The sequence below is a fragment of the Apiospora marii genome (genome assembly GCF_038362585.1).
Source record: "Apiospora marii strain CBS 49790 chromosome Unknown utg000003l_segment0_segment0, whole genome shotgun sequence".
Classification (NCBI taxonomy): domain Eukaryota; kingdom Fungi; phylum Ascomycota; class Sordariomycetes; order Amphisphaeriales; family Apiosporaceae; genus Apiospora; species Apiospora marii.
The window spans coordinates 7284005-7309219 of record NW_027117374.1 but is presented as its reverse complement, the minus strand read 5'-3'; the positions used below and the strand labels follow the sequence as shown (position 1 = coordinate 7309219).

Sequence of the window (25215 nt, the reverse complement as noted above, 5' to 3'; positions counted from 1 at the left end):
TGGGACTGATACATACTTTCATTGGTCTTGTCAGATGAGTGGTGTGGCTTTTGCGGCTTTTTGGTCCGGCCATGCTGCCTAACTGGAGCCTCAGGATTGGAAATATGTTGAGGACAATACGCTGTGTCCTGGGTCTTGTCCGCAGTGAACTGGAGCTGATATGTTTGCTGTCCGTTCGCTATCACGCGCTTCAGGATACCGTCGAAGAGCGGTATTTCCTCAAATGATGCAGCGCTGAGATTAGAGACGATATTCGAAGATTCGGGGTTGGATACCGGCAACGTCTCGACTGATCGTCCAACAGGGCCGTCACGATGAGGGGGCTGACTCGTTGGTGAACTTGGTGGTCGAGGCTGGTCGGTCCTCCTCTGACGCTTGCGAACAGGCTGTTCTTCTGCCGTCGCTGTCTGGTCTCGAGAACTCGCGTGATCATCACTTGCGTCGCAACGAGGAGCAGGGAGGCTGCCGTCCGATTTGGATAGCTCCTCCCGGGCTTTGCGTTTCGGGCCCGCAACCACCGAACCTCGCGAGTCGGTGTTGCTGGCAGAATCTGGTTGTGTCTTCGAGGCAGGACCAATCGTGCTTCCATCAGGGATTCTAGAAGAGCTCGGCGTCCCTCTGTTTATCAACTGAGCGCCACTGGTAGCAATGGTAAGACCATCCAGGGGCTGGCTGTACTTGTTTTGAGATAGACAAGGAATGCTCTGTACCGACGCTTTCCGCGCCTTACGGCGCTGCGCAGCCGCCTTCATCCAAGGTAAATTTCCAAAGTCTTCCCTCGGAATCCCGTAGAATGAGGAACGCACGGCGGTAGGGGTTTTGACAGCAGAAAGGGATCTCGATTCCGCCCCTCGTGGCCGTACTTCGGAGACAATCGGGTGACCTAGCTTGGTTGGGGGCGTGCTAATGAAAGAAACGCTCTCGGGACCTTGGGGCCTGGCGACAGGCTGACCCGAAGCGAAAAGGGCAGGCGGAAGACTTAGAGTCGGGTTTTGTCTGGAACTGGCAGACACTTCTGCCTGATAGTTATTGCCGCTTCTCCAGGGCGGAATCGGCGTGGGATTTCGAAATTCGTCATCTTCAATAAGCGAGATCGGGTCTTGGGAGTGGGCTCCTTTTCCGCTGCTAGACGATTCTTTCGCCTTCATTGGAAATCCCATGGTGGAGGTTGGCACGAGATTCGCCCTGCGACTGCTGGCAATGTGCGCACCATCGCCGCTCAGCTTTTCTCCGTGAGGAGTTTCACTGGGCTTAGGGAGTGGCACGCTGGGGATTGGAAGATGCGACATGGTCGCCTATGAAAGAGTATGGTGTGATTATGGCTTTCCAAGTGATGTGTAGCAGAGATCTCAGACTCGAAGTTTGATGTTCTTGAGACATTCTGGGGAACGGGGGATTTGGATCGAACAGTAGATATTTATACACAGAACAATCGGCGCATCACATTCTTAGGAGTCTTCCCCCAATTCTTACTGGCCATCTTCCGTTGCGACCCTGAACTTGTGGCCTGCTAAGACTTCGTGTAATTTGTGCCACACCTGACGCATCCGGGCGTTGACTTCGGTGACTGGGAGTGCAGCATGGCGACCAATGAGCTGGCAAAGCACATACGAGAGACGTCAGTCATATTTGCCACTCTCAGTTTCGGCCAATCCCTCCCGGTGAATACACGCGGATAAATTAATAGTACCGAATTGGCCGCAGGCCAGCTGCGGTACCACATACAGCCCACCGACATCTGATGACTGCTTGGTCGAGCTCAAGACGGAGCGCCCTTCATCCGAAGCCAAGGCAGTTGGTTGCTCCTCTGGAGATGATACGAGAATGTGACCTTCCTGGTTTGGAATGAAAGCTGACAATGTGGCTTAAGTGTTGACGTGGTCTCGCCATCATGTGTGAATGATTGGAAGAGACAATCCCGGAACGTCGTACATCCGAAATGAAGGCAACAGCGCGGCAGCGATGCCAACATGGCTTCGAGTAGGCAACCGTTATCAGAATGGGAGCAGCCCTTGGGAGACGAGGGAAGCCTCCATGGCTGTGAAGGGTTTACCGGTAGCTGATCTCTAGAAAAGACTCAGAGTAGTGATGAAGTGAATGTTATTTTCAGCGTGAATTAGATGAAGATTGGTGTGTAGTGTGGAAAGTAGGCAGTGCTGACAGTAGAGTTCGATTGAGCCGGAACGCAGATGGGATTGAAAATGTTAGGTCGGACTCGTAGCTATGGACAGGCATAATGAGTGTCGTGGTTAATCTTGTGGCAAAGAAAGAGAAGAAAGAAGTCAAGTATACATCGAGGAGACTTTGCGGGAAGGCAGTCTTATATATGTATTTAGGTGGAGACAGGGGTATATGACCGCGCGATACCTAATCGGGAAGGGGGGCTAAACCCGGGAGGTGCGACAGCGTGTTCTCGATTACACTAGCTATCTAGTGCCCTATATTTCAAGCATCGCTTCTGCTGCCGAGGATAGGACGTTAAACACTTAAGGAATGGCCTTGGGACTGGTTTGCTAAGAAAGTTATAAGTAAGCTTTCACCCATGGCAAGTTTTTGCTGGAGGGGCCAAGTTGAACAGATGTCAGTTCCGCTACTCGAAGTTGTGCCTCATGCTTCTCATAGCTGAAGCATTGGCCGTCTGCTGTAGTCGATATGAGTCTCCCTCTATCTTATGGGCGTTATGCTACTAATCTAAGAGTCGTACTGCCCCCTGATTGACAGTCATTAAGTTAAGCATATCCTGGATGTTCAGACAGCGGCTACGGAACTGTAACTATCTCAACTTAGGTGTCAAGATGTTGGTGGCGTTCTTTGGTCTACAATAATTTATAACACTTTCTTGCCTGCATTACGTATATCAATTATACAAATGGATGGATAAGCATAGCGCCCGCACGCGAACACTGGGTAAGCACGTTGATAAATACCTCAGATAGCATACCCGCACGATCAGATACCAACATGTCGAAATGGAACAAGAGCATCGTAATGGGTCCAGGAAATGCAGCTGCGTCAGAAACACGAAGGCAATGATAAAGCACGCACGACAAAGTGGGACCCTTTCGAGCATATACCAAAGATACTGAAAGGGGTAGCTGTATTGCAAAACACACGACAGTCGGACTGGCTGCTTTTAACGTGCGGATTGCCGGGTAACCAGATCTTCGGAGTACACCCAGGAAGGCCAAAGTGGGACACCGACAACGAAAAACGTCTTCTATATAGATTGGTGTGGTGGCCAAGAGGGCGTTCTATTTTTACAAATTATCAATTCCGTTCTATTGAGATCGTGAAGGTCTCCTGTCTTATACCCACTCGCTGCGACGATGAAGGGTCTGGGCGTTGATGGTTGGTCGAGCTTGTGTAACGTACAGCAGAACAAGGAGTCGCAGGCTCATTGGTCTTTCAAGGCGGTACCTGAAAATAGACAAGAATCTATCTATCGTATGGCGTCACCCTGTCCGTAAAGTACCCATTGCTGAGTATGTCAGAAATTCGAGCTAATTGCTTCCATAGGCGGAGTCGCAGAATTGCTCCAGCTGTTGTCGCGTCAATCGAGGGCGACACGCCGCCGTGCTTCTAACTGGTTGCGGATGGCCGAGCGTGCATGAAAGGTACTTCCGTGATTCACCTTGATTCAGCATGGCCGAGCGAAACGTGGAGTAGTGGGGTTCGGCTGGTTTGTGCCCCGCACCACCTACCCTACCCATCGTGCAACCTGTAGTCGAACAACCCCGCACTCGCAGCCATCGGTAATAGCGCGTTACAGCGCGTAGTCAACGCTACGGATAGCATCAATGTACTTCACCATATTCTACATAAGAGACAAGATAGCGGTGCAGGCTCGGCCTTACTGTTCGCGATAGACTGCACATTTGCTTGCACTGATGGGCGTATAGTAGGGGCTGTTTTCTTCGTCTCTACAGGCGACCACGCTTCCTGCGTTTCTGGAGACGCGAGACAAGCTGCCTAGAAAAGCATTCATGTCACGTTGCTTCCCCCACTAACAGTGCTACGCAGCATACTGACTGGTCCTTACGCATAGTGATCGGAGTCCGTAGGCATGGGAACCTGTATTCAATTTAGTGATGCAGCTATGGAACCTCTCTTTCTTCAATATGCCGACTGTGTGTTAGCAACGCCATGCGCAGCAAAACGACCTTGGTACTGAAAACCCCAAATCGCCATACCATTACACGGTGCTACGGCGCCGTAGGGAATCAACGTGCCTTAAAGTTTCATCACGTTCCCCTGCGAAAAACTTCTTCCATTAATCGTATATTGACCACCAAAAGTAGAGCCATGCTGAGTGGCAATGACCCGCCCCTTCTGTGTAGACGCTGGGGCAGCCACAGCTGGGCACAAGTTAGCGCATGATAGACATGCCGCAGGTAAGGAACCCCAGGGTCACCTACGGTCTTCCAGCAAGGGACAACCCCAGGTACAAGACTCTTAATTCACTCATTGACGACAACATATGCATCTTCTCTTCTGGACTCAAATTTGGAGAGTCCCGAGTGATCTGCATCGAGAGGAATGATGTCTTCGTCGGCTACTGCGGTCAGGCTGGTACTTGTAGCAGACTTCCTTGTCACCATCAGAACGGGCGGTCCAGACTTCCGCAGCGCGCTGTCGGGTTGCATCTGGGCATCATGGTCAGCAGGAATTTAACAAGACTTCGGAGAGACTATACTTCAACAGTCGAGCTGAGCCTGCGCTCGTAGAAGGAGATAACACGCAGCCGACCTTGGAAGCACCGGACAAAGTCGTCGGACATGCGGCCCAGGAAGTCTGACGGCTCCGATTCGTCATCTACGCCCAAAGCGCGAATAAGAGCCTGGTTGGGCTACCCTTCTACCACGGAAGCGAGCTTCTCGTTCCGCAGTCCTAGCTGGGGCAGCCCAGAAAACAGTAGTCTGCGGCAGGTCTGCGAGAGGAATATGTGCATCGGATTACTATTAGGGTTTCTAGAGGAGTGGATCAGTGCCTGCCACAGGTTAGCTATAGTACTGAGGAAAAGAGGGAAAGGATTGGTGAGCTTCCCTCTTTAATGAGTAAGCCACCGAGACTATGGCCTATGAGGATAACCGGGCGATGCTCGGTCTGCGAGGCTATTAGCCTGTCTCGTATCTCAGGTCAGGGAACCTACTTTGTCGCTCGCTCGAAACGCAGTCGGGCTCTCCAGAAAGCGCCTTCCCAGATCCTCCACAGAAGGTTTGGCGTTGCTTTTCAGTAGCTTCGTGTCATATTCATACAGTAACGCACGTATGTCCGGGATGTCGTCCGAGAGCCAGTCACGCAGCCAGAGGTCATTTCGTCCGCGGGATTTCTACGAGCCAATCATCTGGCTTGCCGGGCCAGGTACTGCAATCACTGCCGTATCTCATAATTAGTTGAAAGGACGGCGCATACTCGCATTAAGCGCCGCTTGCGACGTCATAGAGCGGTGTAATACATAAAATACGTAATTATATTAGTACGGAAAGGCTTTACTAGCGTCTTAGAGACAACTTAGCAGCTACTCTTCAGGAAGTAATACCCCGCCTGTTACAATAGCGCAGGCGTAAGTACAGTCTCGGTACAATACAGTGCACGATTAAGTTGTCGAGCTGCCCCGCAAGTCTGGACTCCCAACAATAATAGACTTTAGCTCGCTTTCCAACTCTATAGAAGTTTTACCTGTAGGGACCAGGTCGACGCGCAAAGTCAAATTACAGATACGTCGTTGGTGTGGTATGTTCCTACCTGAACCTGCCATCTGCTGTTGTAGGGAATGCACCCCCTCTCCCTCCAAACAGTAGACGTGAGCAGTAAGTAGAACAATGACGCTCGCCCAAACAAGAAACTGGGTGGAAAGTGAAATGGCGCTCATTTCGAGAACCTGAATTTTGTTTTTCTTAGGATGTGCGCCCACTGAAGAAATGGGCACTCTGCCGCTTACTTCATTCATGTTGTTTGGAGAGGCGTAAGGCACATTAGGCTGCGCTGACATGCGCCCGACGCCCAGCGGAAGAGAGCGAGCCTCATGCGGTCTCTCTGAAATAGCGAGCGAAATTCTACGCCGTGTTTAGCAACCTTTTCCCATATGCCTATCTGGCTATTACAGTCTACAGATCTTATGGTTTGCGCAGATTTTCTCCCTGTTACGCATTCATGACTTTGCAGCTATTACCACCACATAGATATGGAATTAAGTCAGGACCACGACCGATGCCGCATCTGAAACTCCCTCAACGCCTTCCTCAACGCACAGCCAGTCAATAGGCTCACATAATCTAAGCCCACACAACCTAGAAGGCCAGCGCAACCGAAGAAGCCTAAGCAGCTTCGACTAGCGTTAATCGTCCCAAATGGCTTAACACGGTCCGCGGAAGGTGATGGCTATTTGACGAGACCAATTAGGTATTTTCATGTAGCATTAATGCGAGGCAACGTTGAAGCTAGCTAGTGAGGGGTAGTCTACATTGACTGTAGATTCACCACATACACAGTGACTCGGAATAGAGCAACAAAAACTATCAATCAAGCGCCGCAACTTGGACGGGAACTACTAGCGCATTATCCTTTAAACTCTGAGTCATTGTCATTTTAATGACGGCAGGATTCGTTGTGAGCTAGCCACGCGTCCACTGCATAGAATATGCTTTCAAACAGGGAACGGCGTTTGATGTACTTTGGTAACTCTCTTTCTCCTTGTAACTTCATTCTTACAGCTTTGGAGTGATTATTTTACTGATTCAAAGTCACATACGGTACTAAGGTTGGTTAAGCTTCCCCCCAACAATGCTTACATTCAATCGATCAAAATTGAACGTCATTACGCGAAGAAACCCAGAAGCACGAACCTTAAGTTGAATAGGCAGCTAATATAGGGACACATGAACAATACATATAGCTTGAGATTTAGCCCATCCCTAAGGCAATCAAAGCAATTCCACAACGCCCAACTTTCCAGAATATAATCGCCAGTATGGTTCCTATCATTCCTGTTCTGCTATCATTACTCGCAGTGGCTTGCACAACAGCCATTGGTAAGCTACGATATATTGTATTTGCCGATTACTCGAATTACATGCTAATTTAAAGACTTAGATGGGCAAGTTTTCTTGGACGGCTCAGTCGTAGACTCGACTGCAAATTGCTACTGGAGCGGCACGGCCCCTTTCTGTGCTGGCTCATGTGATAAGGGTTACACCGACTGTGCGACCGATGGATGTGGCGATGGAGCATGCTGTGTCACCGGCTATAAGAAGTATTGTTGCAAGGGTAGCTGTCCAAGCAACAAGATGGCGGAGGTCCCAGTTGAGGAATCATCGACATTTCTGAAAACCCTTGTAACCAAGCTTGGTAAGTGAACAAATCTCCTTTTGGGCGGCAGAATGTATGTTGCACCGGTTCTGACTAACAGTGCGGAACAGAAACTTACGACGGTGACCATGACGATATATGCGATCCCAAGACAGAATTTCTTTGTTGCCCACCAGGCGCTAAGAAGAATAAACAATGTTCATGCATGAAATTAGTCGCGGGTTTCCAACACACTCATGGGAAAATGCTCAAAGGTTCGTTTCCTACAACATTCCACGCGAACCGTAATACTACCGAGCGCCGCACTGACTAAGACCTAGCGCAAGGAGGTCATGATCATGATGATCTTTGTAAGCCTGAAGAGATATTATGCTGCAATCCCGATGCAAGATCTAACAAGGAGTGTGCATGCATTCCACCTCCCGGGTAAGTCAGGATTCTGGCTTATTTATTACCACGGAAGCTCGTACCTCTAACTACCGTACAGGAGACATGAGATTTGATTTCACTACTTCATAGTGATCCATTACTACTCTTCAAGAGATAACTTTAGTTATTTCCATGGTTTAGTTACATCATCTCTATCGAACCTACTTTCTTGAAACCCGGATTTGCTACAGTTAATATCTTTTCATAATAGCTCAATGAGTAAAATGAGGTTGGGCTATAACGCCAGAAGGGAGGACTTGTACACACGGTATATCTGGCACATTTTACTTAGGTATTGGGGGATTTTATTGTTTGATTTTCTTTAACAGTTGGATCAATATACACATTCATTTCCTCAATTGCCGCTTCTGTCAACTACCAAGACGTCAAATCGCCCCACCGGCATTACTGCGGAGCGCCGAGGTCGCTGCTACTTACCGCATAAGACAGCTCACCCCTCAACGAGCCCCCCTAAACGAGCCGGTATTTCTGACAGCCCCTGAATCGCGCCCTCATCCCATCCGCATATAAATAAGTCAGTTCTTACCGCCTAAGCAATTAAACCACACCGATCGATTCGTTCTTTCTTTTTCTTTTTCAGCAACCTCATAGTAAACGAGTCAGACTTGCAGGCTGCGATTCAGGACGTCACGAGTGGCCTCTCGCTTAGAAAAGCAGCCAAGAAGAACCATGTCGGTCGTGCGACGCTGACCGAGCACTTAGAGGGCCGGAAGTGGCAGCAACAGGCTCGGGAGGACCGGCAGCTCCTAACTATCACAGAAGAGTCGCGCATTGAGGCCTGGGTCATCACTCAGACAACACTAGAAGTCGCACCTCCGCACATCGTGGTCAGAATGTTCGCTCAGCGAATACTTAAAGCCAATAGTGACCACCGCATTCTTAAGAAGGGCTGGATCACCAATTTCTTGCATAAACATCTATCTATCGGTTCTAGTATTTCAAGGAGAATGGACTTTATGCGCGCCAATGCCACCACCAAGGCCAGCATTCGAGAGTTTCTCCACCGGCTCAGGAGGATATAATCAAGCATACCCCCCCTTTCACATTAGAACATAGACGAGATCGGCTGTTAACCCGGTGCCGGCAATAACTAGATAGTCGTTAGGCTTTAAGGTATAAAGAGAATCCTCGTCAAGAGCTCTCCTAACCGCGAATAGGTTACAGCAGTCGAGGGCGTTAGTAGCGGAAAACGGGTATCATTGACGCATAAGGATTTCAATTTGCTGTACTTCCGGCGCCAAGGTCTCCTAATACGTACAATGTGGGCTAACTATCCGATCTCCGTCCGCCATGGCCCTGTATGATTAATTCGGCCCTTCTCGGAGATGGCATGGAGTTAGCCAGAGGACATCATCACCGATAGAGCGAACTCTGCAGAGAGTGATGTTGCGGGCCTTGTGAAGTAGTTGCTCGACATGTGACCTTTGCCGGTTGACCGCAGTGTCGAGGGGCTAGTCCAGCCTTGTTTGGAGAGGGCAAAGGGTAGTTGTACGCAGAGCAATGCTCCTGTGTTGGAAACCCGCATGCAGAATCTAGAGATTTCGGCAAGGCACACTGAGACATCTTACTAGAGTACGGGAAACAAACCGCACGAGCTGGCCGGGAGAATGGTTGGTAGAATATAGGGAATAAAGCTTTACCTAGATTGAAATTGGGCAATTGAACCATTAGCACCGTATAATCTACGACTGAAGTACTCACTGCACTCATTGGCTTGGTACCGCGAAGTACAGTTGCCAGAAAGAGACGGTGCAGTACTGACGGTGCCTTCCATCTTGCGAAGGGAGAGATTTCTTGACTAGAAAGTGCTTCTTCGTAGCCGCGCGAAGGTATCCTACTAATCTCTGCATTCGGATTGCGGACATCATGCTGGTGTAGCCTTTCTGACGTACAGGAGTATAGAATGGTTAAGCTGCGGTAGGGGAGAGAGAGCTGCTGATGGCGCCGCCGGTCCAAATGAGCAAAGCCAGCGAACAGCAGCAGACTTGGACAGCGAATAGGGACATGATCATACGCCGATACTGTCGCGTCCCCTTTTTGGGTGTGGCGCATTTGTTATCTCAAAAGAGGCACTTCGGCTCCCGTCAATTCACACTGAGCAGCACGCAGAAAAGTGATACTGAGAGACCGAAACAACCATTTCCGGTTCGCACAAGCGTACTCTCCGATTGTGCCGTTTCCCGTGTGGCGTGCCGAGTCCGGATGAATCAGAATCACCCAGTAACATCCAGTGTTGTCTTTCCGCCGCATCAGCTCGAAGACTCCCATAGGCTGTTTCCTGTCCCGGCTTCCATAGTTGCCCGCAGACCTGTTGGCCCGAATGTTGGACAGCGTCGGAAGAGTAGCAATGGCGCACTAACGCTAACGCTACTACTGCAGTGAACCAGGTCCCCTAGAAGCACCATCATTAGCTCGGAGTTCGATTTGCGACCCCGCGTCATTAGAACCAATTGCCCAGCCTTCTGGACCACGCGAGAACTTGTCCTTGTTGAAACGCGCTGAAGAGAAGCAGCAGGAGCAATCCTCGTCAATAACGGGTTTTAGAACCAGATCAGCAGCTGCCTGGTGAGGCCCAACTCAAGCTCATCCTATCATCAACGTTTCATATCCGCAAGCCAGCAGCTTGCTATATCTACCGTTCCACGAGACGCTATTGTAGCTCAATGGACAGTCAGCGACTTATCGCTGTAGAACCAAGCCCTCGAGCTCGGGGATACTGCAACGTCTTCACTCTCGGTGACCCACTTACATCATGAAAATCAGTAGGATATGTAGCAATCAATCGGGTCAGTTTCTTGTTTCTTGCAGCTAGTTCGGCAGTTTCCCCCGCGTCGACGTCAGGTTCAGGCAGATTGACAGGATCTTGCGCAATAGGTTGCAGCGAGACTGAAAACTTGACGTCGTAGATTATGCACCAGCCAACGACATTCAAGCCATGCCAGGGATCGCAATTGTAATATGACGACAAAGCTCGGCATAGGAGGCAAGCATACTCGTGTTCATAATATATTAAGAACTATCTCGGTCTTCCTTCTTCTTCATCATGCCTACATTCGACTTCATTATCAGTTACGCATAACTCGCATTTCTTGTTCGAGAAACATCCACTCCACAGTATCAACAATGCCGCTCACTGAAAACACCAATCCGGGCAACTTTGCCAACCGGTGAGATCCGTCCGGTCCTGATTATTAGAACCTGCACACCAGCTAACCCTGCCAGCCCCAAGGAAGAGGTGCAGGAAATCGCGTCCAAGGGTGGCCAGTCAAGCCACAACTCTGGCTTCGCCAGTATGGATGCCGACAAGCAGGTTCGTACCCATTATAGGAAAATTAGACGAAAAGCATTTAGCGTGATCAATTGCAACTGACAACATCCTCAGCGCGACATAGCGTCTCAGGGAGGGAAGGCCTCCAGTGGGTCCTTTGAGCCTGGCTCCGAAAAGGCACAGGAGGCTGGCCGCAAGGGCGGATCCCACACCAGCACCGAGTAGGTTAAACTCGACCAACAATATGGTGTACGGTGCCCAGAAGCGGGGTTACTACGATACCCCGCTACGGATCGGATACTAAAATGCAGTTACGGAAAGGTTAGGCATTGCAGCAAGCGGATCGCAGATGCTGGAAAAGTTAGCGTGTATCTCTAGAGGAAATACTTGCAATTATTTGCGCCGCGAACGAGTTGTTACGTTACGAAATTTATCAAGTTATGCCTGTGGATATGTCTGGGTCCCAATGAAACGAGAGCTATTCTAACATACCATATTTCACTATTAACATCTTGTTAGGATCGCAAGGCCTCATGTGAGATGTTGTAGGATGTCACGGCAGGTTGGTCAATGGTGGTTTCCGCAAGCCGAAATCGCCCCTCTGCCCGCGCGCCTCCTCGGCTTATTCTTTTGGAAAGCTACCGCAACACAACTCCACTGATTCTGACGTCGCACGTCAATTCATATTAAATGATCTAGCCTCAGGGCAAGATACATGATTACTGTTGACTCTTATTAAGCACCTGGCCACTCCTAACTAAATCTAGCTCTCCCGAGGTGCAACAGTAGTATAATCAACTATTACCAGAGAACTTGCGGAATAAGTCGGCCAGCTTATCCATTGGCACGCTCATCAAGCCCAAAACAGACTCAAATGCAGGATTCTTGCCGGCGCTCGGGTGACTGCGCGACGGCACAAGGTGCTTAGTTCGGCCGAACGTCTTGGCCAACGTCTCCGAATAATGCATGGACATTTGAGTTATATGATACTATAACTCACCAAGGACACACCAAAGACGCTGTGGCTTAGCCTGCGAGCACCAATCTGCAGGTCCTTGCACGCACTCTACATATATGGTCGTTTAGAGTAAACAGGTGTCTTACAGACCTTTGAGAGCCCCAGTGACCGGCGTCAGTTGTCTCGTTATGGTTCTACTTATGAGCCCGCTTTGCCCTCTTTGCTACCGGCTTTATCTCGTCGCGGTACATCTTGAAGAAATCCACCGGCTCAGTGGGGCGGTCGCCTGTCACATTGACAAATGCCGTTGTTGATATGTAATTCGTCTTGCCTTCTTTAACGAGGCTGTAGTACTCCAAGAGGTACTGGAGCTCCGATTGGTCGCTCTCGGACTATGACTTGAGGACCTTTTTGGCCTCGCTCCTGGAAAAAGAATATTAGTAAAGTCCCAGCAGGTGCTCAAACGAACAACGAGAGGTGGCTTGCCTACTCGGAAATGCTCTCGAATTTCATCTCACTGCCCAAAGCCTGGCTCGCAGCTGTCGCAAGTTCCGCGCCAGCGCACAACATTGGCCCTATATGATGATTGTTATGATGATTGAGCTTCGAATTGGCTTTTTCTGCTGGGCTTACCTGTAACGACCATCATCTGACCGCGATGTCTGTCGTCGAATCCATGTTCTCCGCGACCAGTCAAGACGTGGGCCGCCACCTGGGCAACATCCTATATAGAGAACTGGTTATCGCATGCCTCTTCAGCTCATCGGCAGCCAGTGTAGAGTTTCTTACTCCAAGCGCCACGGGCGCGAACTTGTGATTCTCACCGATGGGCAAGGGCAGGACACCCTCTGATTGTGCTTGGGGCGCATACAATAACAAATTCTCGGCATAGAACCCAGCCCTAAAGCCAAATGTCAGCTTGATTTGTCTCGGCTATCTTCTCGTCCGGGCAACTCATTACCGTATTACAACCGGCGAGTGTCCAGTCTCCGTCGAGGCATCTCCCTTCGAAGATAGGAATAAACTCTCTAGTTCAATGAACTCTCGAATGTGTGGCTGCTTCTTGGGATCGGCGTAATCGCAGCCAACGGAACTGATCATACAAACGTTGGGGATGTTAGCCTTCTTTGCGGCATGGATGAGCTCCTCAGTGATGTCCTCCTTGTCACGATGGGCTGGCGGAACGAGACACAGCACGTCGCACTCCGTCTCCTTTAACGTCTTGATCATGTCGCGCATGCGACCCGGCTTGTGTGAGACCAGCTTTCCTCCCAATGCGGTGAACTCCTTGGCTTTACTAGCGGAGTCGTCCAAGGCCAAGCCGACGACGGAGCCAACTTTGGACTTGAACGGATCGCTCAGCAAGAGCTCGGCGATGGTGTAGCCTGTATTGCCATCGACGGCTGTGATACAGACGTGCCTTGACATGGTGTTTTTAGGTATTCAAGTGCAATCTCATAGCTCGAAGGCTGCTTCAAGGTGGTTCCATCTAACTAAGCAGGACACCGACCGTGTTTATAGAGGCGAGGATTGCAATCGTGGTGATTGAATGCAAGGAAATCAGAAACGTGAGGAAAATGCTGTCATGATCCCGTCATCGACCACATCACGTCAACGCCCGTGCGAGTTAATCATATGCATATTCCCAGATTGTGCTGTGAGGAGGTGAGAGAAGTGAATTTGTGGCATGGGGCAAAGGCTCCGAGCCGACGAGAAACCACACCAGAATAAGCAAGCTCTCTTATGCACAGCATAGAATATTACAGTAGCCGGCCCAGTGAGGAGATCACCTGGAATTTGCAACAAGGCAAGTATTGGCTAGATGTGGAGAGTGGAGGTTTTGATTTATCAATTCAAAGAGGAAAGGTGTCGGACTGTCATCAGTACACCGCTTCCGGCGCGGGCCCGCCCGGGGGGGGGGGGGTTGTAAGCTCCCGAATTGCAGCATCAACGCAGTGGCGTTGCACCAGTATTTTCGCCTGTCTATCTCCGCGTCATAACATGGCAAAAGCGACCGACAATAACACGGCATCATGCAGTTATAGAATACGATGCGGTGAAGTTCTGATCACGACCCCAGAGGTGAACACGGGGGCTTGGCCAGCCAACAACGACAAAGTGACGCTCGGGATGCTGTTGAGATAGATGTCTTGATCCATACTGCCCACGACATTTGGAGCGGGAGCTGTTACTTTGGTGGGGCAGCGGCCACGATGCACGGAAGTGGAAATCTGCATCTCAAGTGCACGGGATCCACACTAGCAGCACGCAGGCACCCGGAGCAGGAAGATTAGCTCCAAGCGACAAATATATGACAAGTGCGATATGCAGGTATGAAGCGGGCAGATATGCCAATGATATGCTTCAAGTTGCAGGACAGCTGAATGATGATTAAATGATGGTTCTTAGACCGACTTCCTTTCAGCAGGATGCTCCCTGCAGGATCTAACAGGGTCTATATTTTCGGTGAGACGTGCGGGTGTGCATGATAGGGCGTGAGCAGGAGCATTCTACCACAAAGCTTATTCATCCGTTTTGCACGGAAGTTCTTAGGTGTCGCCCGACGCTCTACATCTCCGGTTCAGCTCGAGTTGAGTGAACCTCGCTATGAGCTCTGCTGATCTGGTTCCAGGACCCATGTTGGCGAAAGGATTTCAACAAGTTTTCAGGCCCAGCTTCTCTTCGGTGACTTGAAGGGGAGAAGTTCTCGCGCAGCTGGGAGATTGGGTGTTGGCCCTAATGGCGCGGGGTCGCGAATCGGCTCCGCGCCAATAATGGTGTGTTCTAGACCAGGCCCGCTAGCCGCGCTAGCGCGCCATTGCTACTCTTCCGACTCGGCACTCCAAGAGTAGGGCCAACAGGTCTGCAAGCAACTGTGGAAGCCAGGACCGGAAATAGCGCGAGGATCTTCGAGCTCTCGACGGATGCAGCAAAAAGAGAATATGTTGCTGCATGATTCAGACTCCGATGTGATGCAGGAATGGTACAAGCGAAGCGGTGGGAACATCCGGCTCTGGCTTGTGCACCAGAACAGGAATGGGCTGCATTACAAGCTGTCCATCCGGCGTCCATTCTCGCCTCTAGTGCCATTTTGCGCGGCGGTTCCGATTTTGCACCACGTGCCCATAGAGCTCAGGATCGGAAATAGCCTGTGAGACTCTTCGAGCTTATGCAGCAAAAGCACCACTGTATGTTACTGGATGATTCTGGTCCGCTCAGAATCGGCGCATCGAAAAGCATACAATGGGAGACTGGCCGTGCGGACCGGAATGAGTGTTTTAACCTATTAGTATCATTTCTGTATACCGTCTACTCGGTGGAAAATGGAGGCACACGAAAGTGCCTCGTGAGAGCAACAAAGTGCGACACGACCAATACTAGCGCACGGCAGGACCAGCGCCCGGTTGTGTCCCCATTCGCTCCGAGTTTGCTGCTGTTCGCTAGCTTTGCTCATTTGAACCGGCGGCGCCATCAGCAGCTCTACATCTAGAGGCATACATCTGCCCTACCGTAGCTCAACCATTGCACACTCCTGTACGTCCGAAAGGGTACACACAGCATGAATCCAAATGTAAAGCTTGGTAAGATACCTTGGCACCGGCTACGAAGGAGCACTTCTTGATCGAAGGTCTACAATCGCAAGATGAACTGCATAGAAGTCAACCGTCAGTATTGCACCGTCCCTTTCTGGCAACTGTACCCTGAGGTATCAAGCCAATGGGACCGGAAGTCGTTTCAGGTAGCGTGGGCAGAAATAGGTGCAAATAACCGAGCTGTTATCACCTTATCATACTGGTCGGTACGAACCACAATAGCTGCATTGAAGATCTGGGGTACCATGAGCGCATGCTACTATTTGGCTACCTGAGAGAACCGCCAGATGCGTTTGGGCTGCCTGTTATGAACAGGACCCAACACAGACCCACAGAAGCGCTTCAGCAGCGTTCTAAGGACTACATACGCAGGAGAGCGGTGGAGTGTGTGTCGTCGGCGAGGCCCAGTCATGGGACCAGAACTCGTGCCAGTGGTGCCAACCAGAACCTGCTACAAAGCCGACGACAAGTGTCACCATCCGTATGGGCCGTATGTGCAGTATCGGTAGCTATGGCGTGGCTAGCGGACACAGAGGATATCTCACCTGTTCATCGAGTACAGAAACTGGAGGAAGCCGTAGTAAAGGACTTCACAAGCGTTGACGGCCAGGCACGACCGCGAAAGCGCACTTCCACCGCCATCAGCACTAGAAGCATTCGGTCACTCCTGCTACGGCGCAGATCCGCTTTCCGGCGTCGCTGGAAAAAACCATGTCAACAGGTGGTCGGTAAGCGGTACGAATGTTGCAGGAGCCGTTTCTTCAGTACCTACGATAGTACGGTAGGCCGTCTACGGTACGTATACAGGACCATAACTACGCCGGCATGGAACTTGACGCAGCATGGGTAGACCGGCTGCCAAGAAGCAGTTCCTCATCGAGAAATCGCTGGCTTCGAGAATGACTAACTCATAATGAACAGGTGAGTACTGTACCGTACTGCGCTGGCCACTTCTGGACGACTGGGCGTGGAACATCAGGAAAGGATGCCAAAGGAGCGTGCTTTGCCTAGAGATACGGAAAGTACGAACCAGAACAGCAGCCCAATTGATTCGGAGTACCCTGACTCCATTCGATTCCGGGACTATTTAAGAGTACGGCGAGATGCATTTTGGCTGCCCGTCGGCCGCTCGTCGGACGCTGGGAGAATGTCGTGGCGACCGAACTAGCCCAAGCAAGGAAAAAAGACCTTTGCCAATCCATGCGATCGTCGGCTTCTGTTCAGGTTCACTGGCCGAGTGGATGCCGATCTCCATCCTCACTCTGTACGACTTGGCGGGGTCGCTTCCAGCTGCTACGGTAGACGCTGACTGCAGGAGACCTTGTTATTCCTGATCCGGCAGGGTAGAGACGATACAGCTGCTGAGAATACGGCTGCCGAGAATAACGCTGCTGAGAATGACAAGGCCACGTACTTGCTTTGTCGGGGATCAGAAAGCGAGACGTCACGCATCCTGACTCCAACTGGTACCTTTGAGTATAGTGAGGGAGATCCAAGAACACTGTTGAGTCTCCCGAACTGAAGGTTCTCGCCGACGCTTCCCGTGTGGCGTCCACGGACCTCGCGCCACCGAGATAATCGATGGAGTGGTGGATGCCCAGATCCACGGCTGTAGACGACGTCTTGGCGTCCTAACCGTGCCGGGATAACTAACGTTGTGATCAGCTTTCGTTGCTATGGTTTCGGAACCTTGCGAGATTCTTAGTAACTTCATTGCATTGGGCTTGCAAGTGGAGCTGACCCGAGATTCAGCAGATAGAAAGGGCGGGGTAGCTGAATTACCTAAAACAGGTAGACCCCGCCAACCAGTTGGAGTCGTCTCGATCAGCGTCTACTTCCCGTATCCTGGCGTTAGATAGTTGTATGTGTCGCAGCTGCCGCCTACGTCGTGGTGCTCAATGGGTCGAGTAAGACCTGGACTTGTACACCTCAGCCAAGTATGATTGTGCTGGCCTGAGAGGAGAGACCCACTGCTCGTGGCATTGCCTCCTTGACAAGCCTTCAGGCTCTTAACCCTGAAGAGGAGGCTGCCGCATCGCTACGTGTCGTGAAGGTCTGGAGCACTAATTAACGGCTAGAGAGGGGTGGTTCTCGCTCTTTCCCCGATGGCGCCGTGGGTCACATACCTTGGCCTTCCACTCTTAAGCCCGCTCCAGAACTCGGGCGACATTGAGGTCCAAGAGGAGGGGACAGAAACCCCAGGAATGCAACATTGGTTCACATACTTCTCATAACTTTGTCTTAGAGGCGCGGCAGTTTGGCCAAAGTGAACACCTAGACGATCGACACGACTGGCATACAGGTGACCCTGAGGTGGGGTTTGGCGCCCTTAATGGGTAGTCCATTCTTGAGTCGGTGCCAGTATTTAGCTGAACCAGAAGCCACGTCAGTAAAAATTGACTTGTCCAAGCCGGCGTCCCGATTCCTTTTTACTCGAAACTTGGCACACAGCTACTCTTAGTTGCTTTTTTATCTTTCATTGTACTACAAATATAGTATGCTGGTAAATATTCTCGCCTCCGCCAAACGTTTCCTAGTACCCGGCGGTGCCCTCACTGTATTATAATGGCTTCTACTCATCAGTCCTGCGCCCGTAGACACCATTCGAATGTTGAGACCTCATCCCCGTAGCTCGGGGGCGAGCTGGGACCTGCTAAGAACGAGGCCGCGTAATGATCCACCGCCCTGCCTACTGCTGCCACTTCCCTTGAGAAGATTGATGTCAGAGTCGATGGTGATACGCTGTCCTCGCCAGAACTCGCCCATGGCTGTTAAATTCTGCGTGCCCGGCCATGGGCGAATAGACTTCGTGGGGGCCACTGCCGCCGGCGTATGACATGGACCTCGTCGTTGCTGTGGCGCATGAGCTCCATGGTACGTCTTCGGCGCAAGACACTACTTCCCTATTTATCCCTGCCGTCATTACAGCACTGGCTGATGCGGCCAACCAGGTGGCCGATGCGGGTAAGGCATGCGTCATGTGCGGCGAGCATGCCTGTGTCCCAAGTGGTGCTTGAGGATAGACCCGCCATGAAGCGTTTGTGACATCGGTGCTCTTGCTTAAGCTGCCGTTGCCAACATCCGTCGTTATCCAATTATGTACGCCGAGAGCAAATACGTAGGCTCCCATCCTCGGGGCGCTTCCTAGAACATTTGTCGATTTCCATTTAGCAATAAAACCACCTTAAACAGTTCGCATTTAGAAGTTATCTCGGGGCGTTTGGGATTGTCGAACAAAACAGGAGTTGGACTTACCCTCAGGGGTAACTGGATGAGTGTCTGCCGACGCGTGTGGCCTGGTTGAAGGCTTCATGTGCTACAGCGATTGCATAGTGCTGAGTCGTGGGTACATCTGGTGCCGCGCCACGTACGATGGTTGTCCAGTCGCCATGACCGGGAAGGGTGCCAATTGGATCTTTGATCTTACCGAGGAGCGCGTTCCCTGCTTCTGCTTAATCAGTGCTGCTGGCTGTTGGTCCACGGGGCAGAAGCTGCACCCATTGTTGAGGCGGATGCAGTTCATGCATGGGCCACCAAGACCAGCGGGCTGTAAGATGCATCTGATCTTTCGATGCCGACAATGTCCTAAGGAAATAGTGTCAGTAGCGCCGTCGTAGCTAGGAGATTTTCTTATAAGAGAAACTCAGGTATGTAACATACCGCATGCTACTGATGCGCGGTGATAACCAAGGTTCTTACGTCGCTTTTCGCTGCTCGATAACACCTGCTGCCTTTCTAGACTATTGGCCCACTGTTCTCTCAGGTTAGGGTTCGGAATGCTTTCCTTAACTTAGATAGCTTGGGCAATTAAGTTTCTTACCTCCATCGAAGAAAGGGAAGCCGTCGTGTAGTTACTAGGTCTCCTGCATGCGGCATTGGATACCAATTGCAATCATAATCCAGAGCAAGCTCTAACGGCAGTGGGATCCAAAGTCTGTTCCAAGACTGACTGCTTCCTCAATGGCCATTGGAAGGCGATTGCCTATATAAAATCTCATCTGATTGTTAATGAAACATCACCTATTGAAAGTTTCTTCCGGGGGTGAGAGTTCGACAGCGAAAAGGTTAACTGTACGTGGCTTAGCAACGGATGTAGCTAGAGGCCATGGCTTTCGGCTGCGCTCGAGCTAATTATGGGAAGTTGTTCTGTCTAAAATGTTGCTCATTATTAAAGAGAAGTGATTTGGGTCAGTTGTCCATGGACAAGAGCAGCGCTCACCGAGCGCTCTTTTCTTCTATTTCGATTCCGAGGTCCAATTTGTCTAGCTTGTTTTCGCCGGACTCCCGGCAGTGCGAGAACAGAGAGGGGAGGAGGAGATGGAGCCTAAATAATGCAACAGGGATGACACCAGAGGCTCAGGATGAAAAGTCGCCTACATGCACGGTGGCGTAGCTTTTTCGATTCGATTGCAAAAATCCCAAAGATTTACTTTGTCTTATTCTCCTTTCTGTTACTCGGTCCCATAACGGGCCAGGCACTTGGGTGACTTGCAGTGAGAACATGAGCATGAGCTATCTCCCTGTTATTCTTCCCACTGAGTGCAGCAGCTTGAATAACACTACACGGTGTGCACACCTGGCTCATATAACGCTTTCCTTTAGCCCAGAGCTTGAACCTTAATTTGTATTGTGTTCTTCTGTACTGTCTCAAACATTTCCTGCTTTAGAGTTGGAGTGTCTGAAACGTAGGAACTAGAGATGAGATGGGCGGCCTGCCGCTTCCTTCATGATTCATGTGGTTACGCGAGGCGCTAGGCACACATGAAAAGTTGGCTGACCCTTAGGCTGTGCTGACATGCGCCGACCAGCGTCCAGCGGTGGGTAGCGAGCCTCATGCGGTCTCTGAAAACGAGGGACCCTTACTTTATTCTAGTTTAGTTGGTTGTTAATTCATTGGTAAGAGGAGAGCCGGATGAAGAGGCGGCGGACGTCCAACGCGACAGTGGAGGACCGTGTAAAGATGGAGATTGTGGTGACGCGTTAAACTCTATCGCGACGTCGATCAATCGATCGAAGCGGGCGAAGCTCAGTGTCAAAACACCAGAAGCTCTATCACCCGTCGAAAGCGACAATGGACCGGAGGCACGTTGGTACGGAAATGGAGTCATCAGGCCAGAGATGCTGCAGCGCATCTACGAGCTCGTGGCCAACTCCCAGAACGAGATTCACGACTCCCGTAACGAGATCCGAGACCTGAAAGAAACCATCAACAACCAGCAGGCACCCATCCAGCAGCTCACCACCGAGCTTCAAAATATCACTCAGCAATTGGAAGAATTCAGGAACGGCCCTGCCCTCGGTGAATGTGGCGTTTGCTTTGGTGCGTCTATGCCGCCTATTGCGTGCGGTGACACAATTGTGCGGGACACATACAACAAGACGGCCAAGATGGCCATTGCAACCATGGCACCTAATCGAGGAATGGTAATACCATACTTTGAATGAGGGGGAGAGGGCTTTCTATCAGCACGGGAAGACGGCCTTTTCTCATCCATGGTTTTGTCCAGAAGGCGTAGAGCTTTGAGGCTTTCCAGACCTTCTTGAGGGCTGCGATGAGTCGAAAGCAAATAGGAGATGTTCGGGGGCTTTTGCTTTTAAGCACTATAACGGTTCCAGAAATAAGAGGGACACTACTATTACGGATTTACCTTCACTCAATCCAACCTAGAGACCCCGTTGGTCTGTTATGTGCGTTTCCTCATTATACTTTGCCCCTTACTGCACGACACAACATTGACCCATGGTATGTTCTTTCTCGGTGGATTACTTCCACCATTGCTGAGCAGCATTACATATAACTCGGGACGTGTTGGGATTCAAGTCTTCTTATCACAGGTAGATCAAAGGCTGGCAATTGGATCTCTGCAATGCTAATCTATCTACAAGGCATGTTCTCCCATCCCCTCTTATGTTGAATAGTGGTAGTGGGCACGGTCAACGGGTGTAAAGAATTTGAAACACCAAGATTGCCACACACGGTCCCAATTAGCCACATTGCTGGCCTTTGCCAATCAATTGTTAAAGGCCACCATTCGCTCTCCCAAGACCAACGAATGGTATTTAGGAGTGACCGGGACAGATCGCATAAGCGTTCCCGTTGCCGAAGTCATGGATTCGGCACGTCTTTCCGCCACCTCCACCACTCTCTGGGGCAGACCATTTCACGTGCAGGTTGTTGCGCTAAAGTGTGGTGCACCGGCGTGGCCGTCCTTGTGCAAGCCCTGTACTTGTACTGAAATTTTGAGTTTTAGCAAGCTTCTTGCTGTTTTGGCTCACTTGGGCCGTTGTGACGATCGGGCAATCTCCCTGCTCGGACTCGAATGAATGGGTTCTTTGGCGTTGTTGCTTATTACTCAGCCTGTTGTTTGCAGCGAGTAGCACTGCCCCACAAGGCCCCATGGTTCGTGACTCCGCAACATCTCGTTTTCTTTTCGCAAAAACATCAATTGTGGGATCGGATGTGCGCTCCATATTGCTCAATCCGCGGGCCGAACCGCAACCTAGTTGGGAAGCAAGCCTGTTGTATTTCGTGATACTAAGCGGAACGTCGGCGGGCATGCACGAATCTTTATCCTTCGTCGACTGGCCGTCCCTGGCTTGCGGCTGAGCTATACCCCGCACCTGCAGCCTGATGCAGGGCCGGTTGATCGGTCCTCCTTGCAACGATGAAGAAGTTGACATCGACTTAGCTTCCTGAAGCAAGATCGCGATACTGCGAGTTCTCCTTCATTCGCCAACGATGCGCCGAGTCGCGTAGCGCCTGTACTTGCGATGCGGTTACTCCAACGCGACGACACTGGCCGATCCTTTCTCACACGTGGGGCCCAGACGAGGTCGTCTATGCGGACCTAGCAAACACACCCGCTACTTGGCAGCACGAGGCTGGCTATGACAAGATCGAGTTCTGTGCCGAACAAGCGGAACAACACGGGTTGCGATATTTCTGGGTCGATACCTGCTGCATCGACAAGTCTGACAGCATCGAGCTGCAGACTTCGGTCAACAGCATGTTCCGGTGGTATCGTGATGCGAAAAGATTGCCGACGTCTCTAGCGCTGCCGAGTCCGATGCGCGGAACAATCTAGCGCCTTGGGAAGGTGCCTTCCGGAGCAGCAGATGGTTCACTCGTGGTTGAATACTCCAAGAGCTCCTCGCGCGGACGTCGGTGGAGTTCTATTCCAAGGAAGGTGTGCTTCTCGGTGAAAGGCAACCTCTCGGGCCGTAAATGCCCCTCGCAGGGCGAAGATGGGCGGTGACCTCTGTTGTAAAGTCGTCATTGAAGCCAAAGGCATCAACAAGCAGTGCAAGAGGAGCCAACTCTAAGAATCCGATCTTGCTTACTGACGACGGCGAATATGCCAGTGGCAATGGCTGCGAGACTCACTGGACGCAAGTTTCTTTTGGCTACAGACAGAACGGTTCTATCTTGCCTCCTCCGCCGGATTTTGTTTCTTTTACTAATGGCTCTCCTATTCCTAAGCCCCTGGGCTTGGAGAACATGTCTTTCATCGGTACGCCTCCAGTCAGGGCAATCTATGTGATAACATCCGAGGTATCGTCATCACGGTCAACATCGGGATCTCTTTCCGCTGCCAAGCCACTTGACCCCCCGGCTCTCTCGCCCCTGAAGGGTATGAGAGAGTATTTGGAAAGCCAACCTTGGATGAAGGCGGCTGTGGAGCGTCGGAAGGCGCCAGCCAACATTGCTTATCTTTCTCAACATCACAGGGATGTTCACCTAAGCCAGCCCACTGAAGTCCTTCCCAATACCACCAACCGTGCCCAGACGGCCTTGGGAGAGACGACGAGTTTGTCTAGATTTCCTTATCAGAGCACGACCGGCCCTTCCTCGAACTGCCAGCCAAACTTTGGTTACAACGCTATCTCTGGGGCACGGCAGTTATGAGTACGAAGTGGAGGACAAGGAAGACAAGAACAGTCGCCTGCATTCAGCATCCCGCTTTATCGTGTACCAAAAACCGATGTACTTCAAGATGGCAGTGTTGTGCGAAACAACCGTACTACCATGGGTCTTGCCCAATTCTTGAGGCTGGCGGCAGATGCCGCACCAGATTACGTCGCCAACCTAGACACTGGTTCCTTATCTGATCTGAGCATGGCTGCCGAGGTGCCGCCGGGTTACTGGCGCGGTGGGCCGTGGTCACGGCTTGCCTACGATTTCGTTTGCTGGCGCACGAGTTGGCTGCCACCGCTTGTCTATGCCTACCTGTCTTTCCTACGCGGTGACGGAACTTGGAACCACGTTACATGCCTAGTGAGAAGGGCGCCTCAAGAGAATGATATTATCGACTCGATATCAAACTGCAAGGCTCTATTCCCATCGCCATTCCGCTAATGAGACAAGTGAAGGGCTCGAGCTCATAGAACCAACACGAATGCCCTTTCGGCATTGTGTACTTAGGAATGGTGACAGAAAAGCGCGAACCGGACTCGCCGTTTTGCGTGCGTGGGGTTATCAGTTTGGGCAACGACAGATAGTCAAGCCTATCAGGCCATTTTGGGCCTGTCGGGGGGGGGGGGAGGGGACAACCGCTGGAGGGACCTGGGTACCTTTATCGCTTTCATGGCATTGAATTTCATCATAATTCGTCTCGGGGTAAGTTGCCTTTGGTTACCCTGAATCGTAACTACTACTGACAACGGATCCTTCCACAAACTCGATTCCTCAACTACAGCCGTCGATAAGCGAAAACCATAATGGTTTTTTTTTCACCAGCTGCACAGCTCCGGGAGAGAATTGTTGAATTTAGTAAAAAGCGAGACTGATTTCTTTGAGACTGACAGTTTCCAACTGAGTAGAAGTTGGGCCATAATGTGTAGCCAAACCGTATCGCACATAGATAGTGATACAATCGCATGTGATGAGGGATGGTAAGCATATGTAGTATTTAAAATTGCCTTTTTGATAAGCATATTGATTGAAATTCATTGCGTATACTGGTGTATGTAACCCCACGAGCGTTAGAGTTTGGACTAAATTGTAGCCTCAAATCAGTGATGATTAGTCCTGGTAACCGAATTCCTGTTTCCCAACCAAATACAAGAAGTCTCCACCCCGATCTTTGTTAATGTCAGTTGAACGTTCGGTGCAATACCCCTGTTCCTGCAAAACTATCAGATCGTTCTGATTGATGGCCCCATCACCGTTTGGTTTTCAGCACAATGCCACGTGCCTAACCTTCGAATTGACGTTTATATCTTTCTGGATGAGGAGGTAGCGATAAGCACCACCTGCACCCTTTGCAAGGTCCGGAAGGTCCGGATGAGGTACGTCTGTTATAAGTATCGCTATAGAGGTGCATGCATTATCAGCGTCCTGAGTTTATTCCGGGGTAAGCCAGACAAATCTAGGTATTCGATTTAGTCTCTCAATTTCATGATGTTGTGATAACGGCTGTACGTGGACATCAAATGGTAGGCCATAGTGCTATAGAGTTACTGGCTGCGGCGATAGGAATAGAGTACTCACTTTCCGACGAACCCATGGTTTATGTCGGATTCACCGAGGTTGAGCTCGATGAGGGTGTTGGTTGGTGGATCTTTTCGGTTTGTATATTGAACCTATGATTGTTAATGTATAATTTAAAAGATTTACTTAGAAAAAATTGGTTTACCTT

At 50.7% G+C, this 25215-nt stretch overlaps 4 protein-coding genes across 4 annotated transcripts; 2 read left to right on the top strand and 2 right to left on the bottom strand.

The window, feature by feature from the left end:
• Nucleotides 1-10881: 10881 nt before the first annotated feature.
• PG985_005773 (conidiation-specific protein 10) lies at nt 10882-11251 on the top strand (the record flags this gene model as incomplete). Its single annotated transcript, XM_066825542.1, has 3 exons — nt 10882-10925; nt 10981-11068; nt 11141-11251. The coding sequence occupies 3 exons, from the start codon at nt 10882-10884 to the stop codon at nt 11249-11251; spliced, it is 243 nt and encodes an 80-aa protein (XP_066688702.1).
• A 569-nt stretch (nt 11252-11820) lies between these two features.
• Nucleotides 11821-12000, bottom strand: PG985_005772 (uncharacterized protein; the record flags this gene model as incomplete). Its single annotated transcript, XM_066825541.1, has 1 exon — nt 11821-12000. The coding sequence occupies one exon, from the start codon at nt 11998-12000 to the stop codon at nt 11821-11823; it is 180 nt and encodes a 59-aa protein (XP_066688701.1).
• A 178-nt stretch (nt 12001-12178) lies between these two features.
• Nucleotides 12179-13412, bottom strand: PG985_005771 (NAD(P)-binding protein; the record flags this gene model as incomplete). The annotated part of the gene is given in 6 exon segments (XM_066825540.1): nt 12179-12376; nt 12392-12407; nt 12475-12559; nt 12618-12708; nt 12774-12885; nt 12946-13412. 6 exon segments carry the CDS (start codon nt 13410-13412, stop codon nt 12179-12181), a joined length of 969 nt encoding a protein of 322 aa, XP_066688700.1.
• A 10191-nt stretch (nt 13413-23603) lies between these two features.
• On the top strand, nt 23604-23933 carry PG985_005770 (acyl transferase/acyl hydrolase/lysophospholipase; the record flags this gene model as incomplete). Its single annotated transcript, XM_066825539.1, has 1 exon — nt 23604-23933. The coding sequence occupies one exon, from the start codon at nt 23604-23606 to the stop codon at nt 23931-23933; it is 330 nt and encodes a 109-aa protein (XP_066688699.1).
• Nucleotides 23934-25215: the final 1282 nt, after the last annotated feature.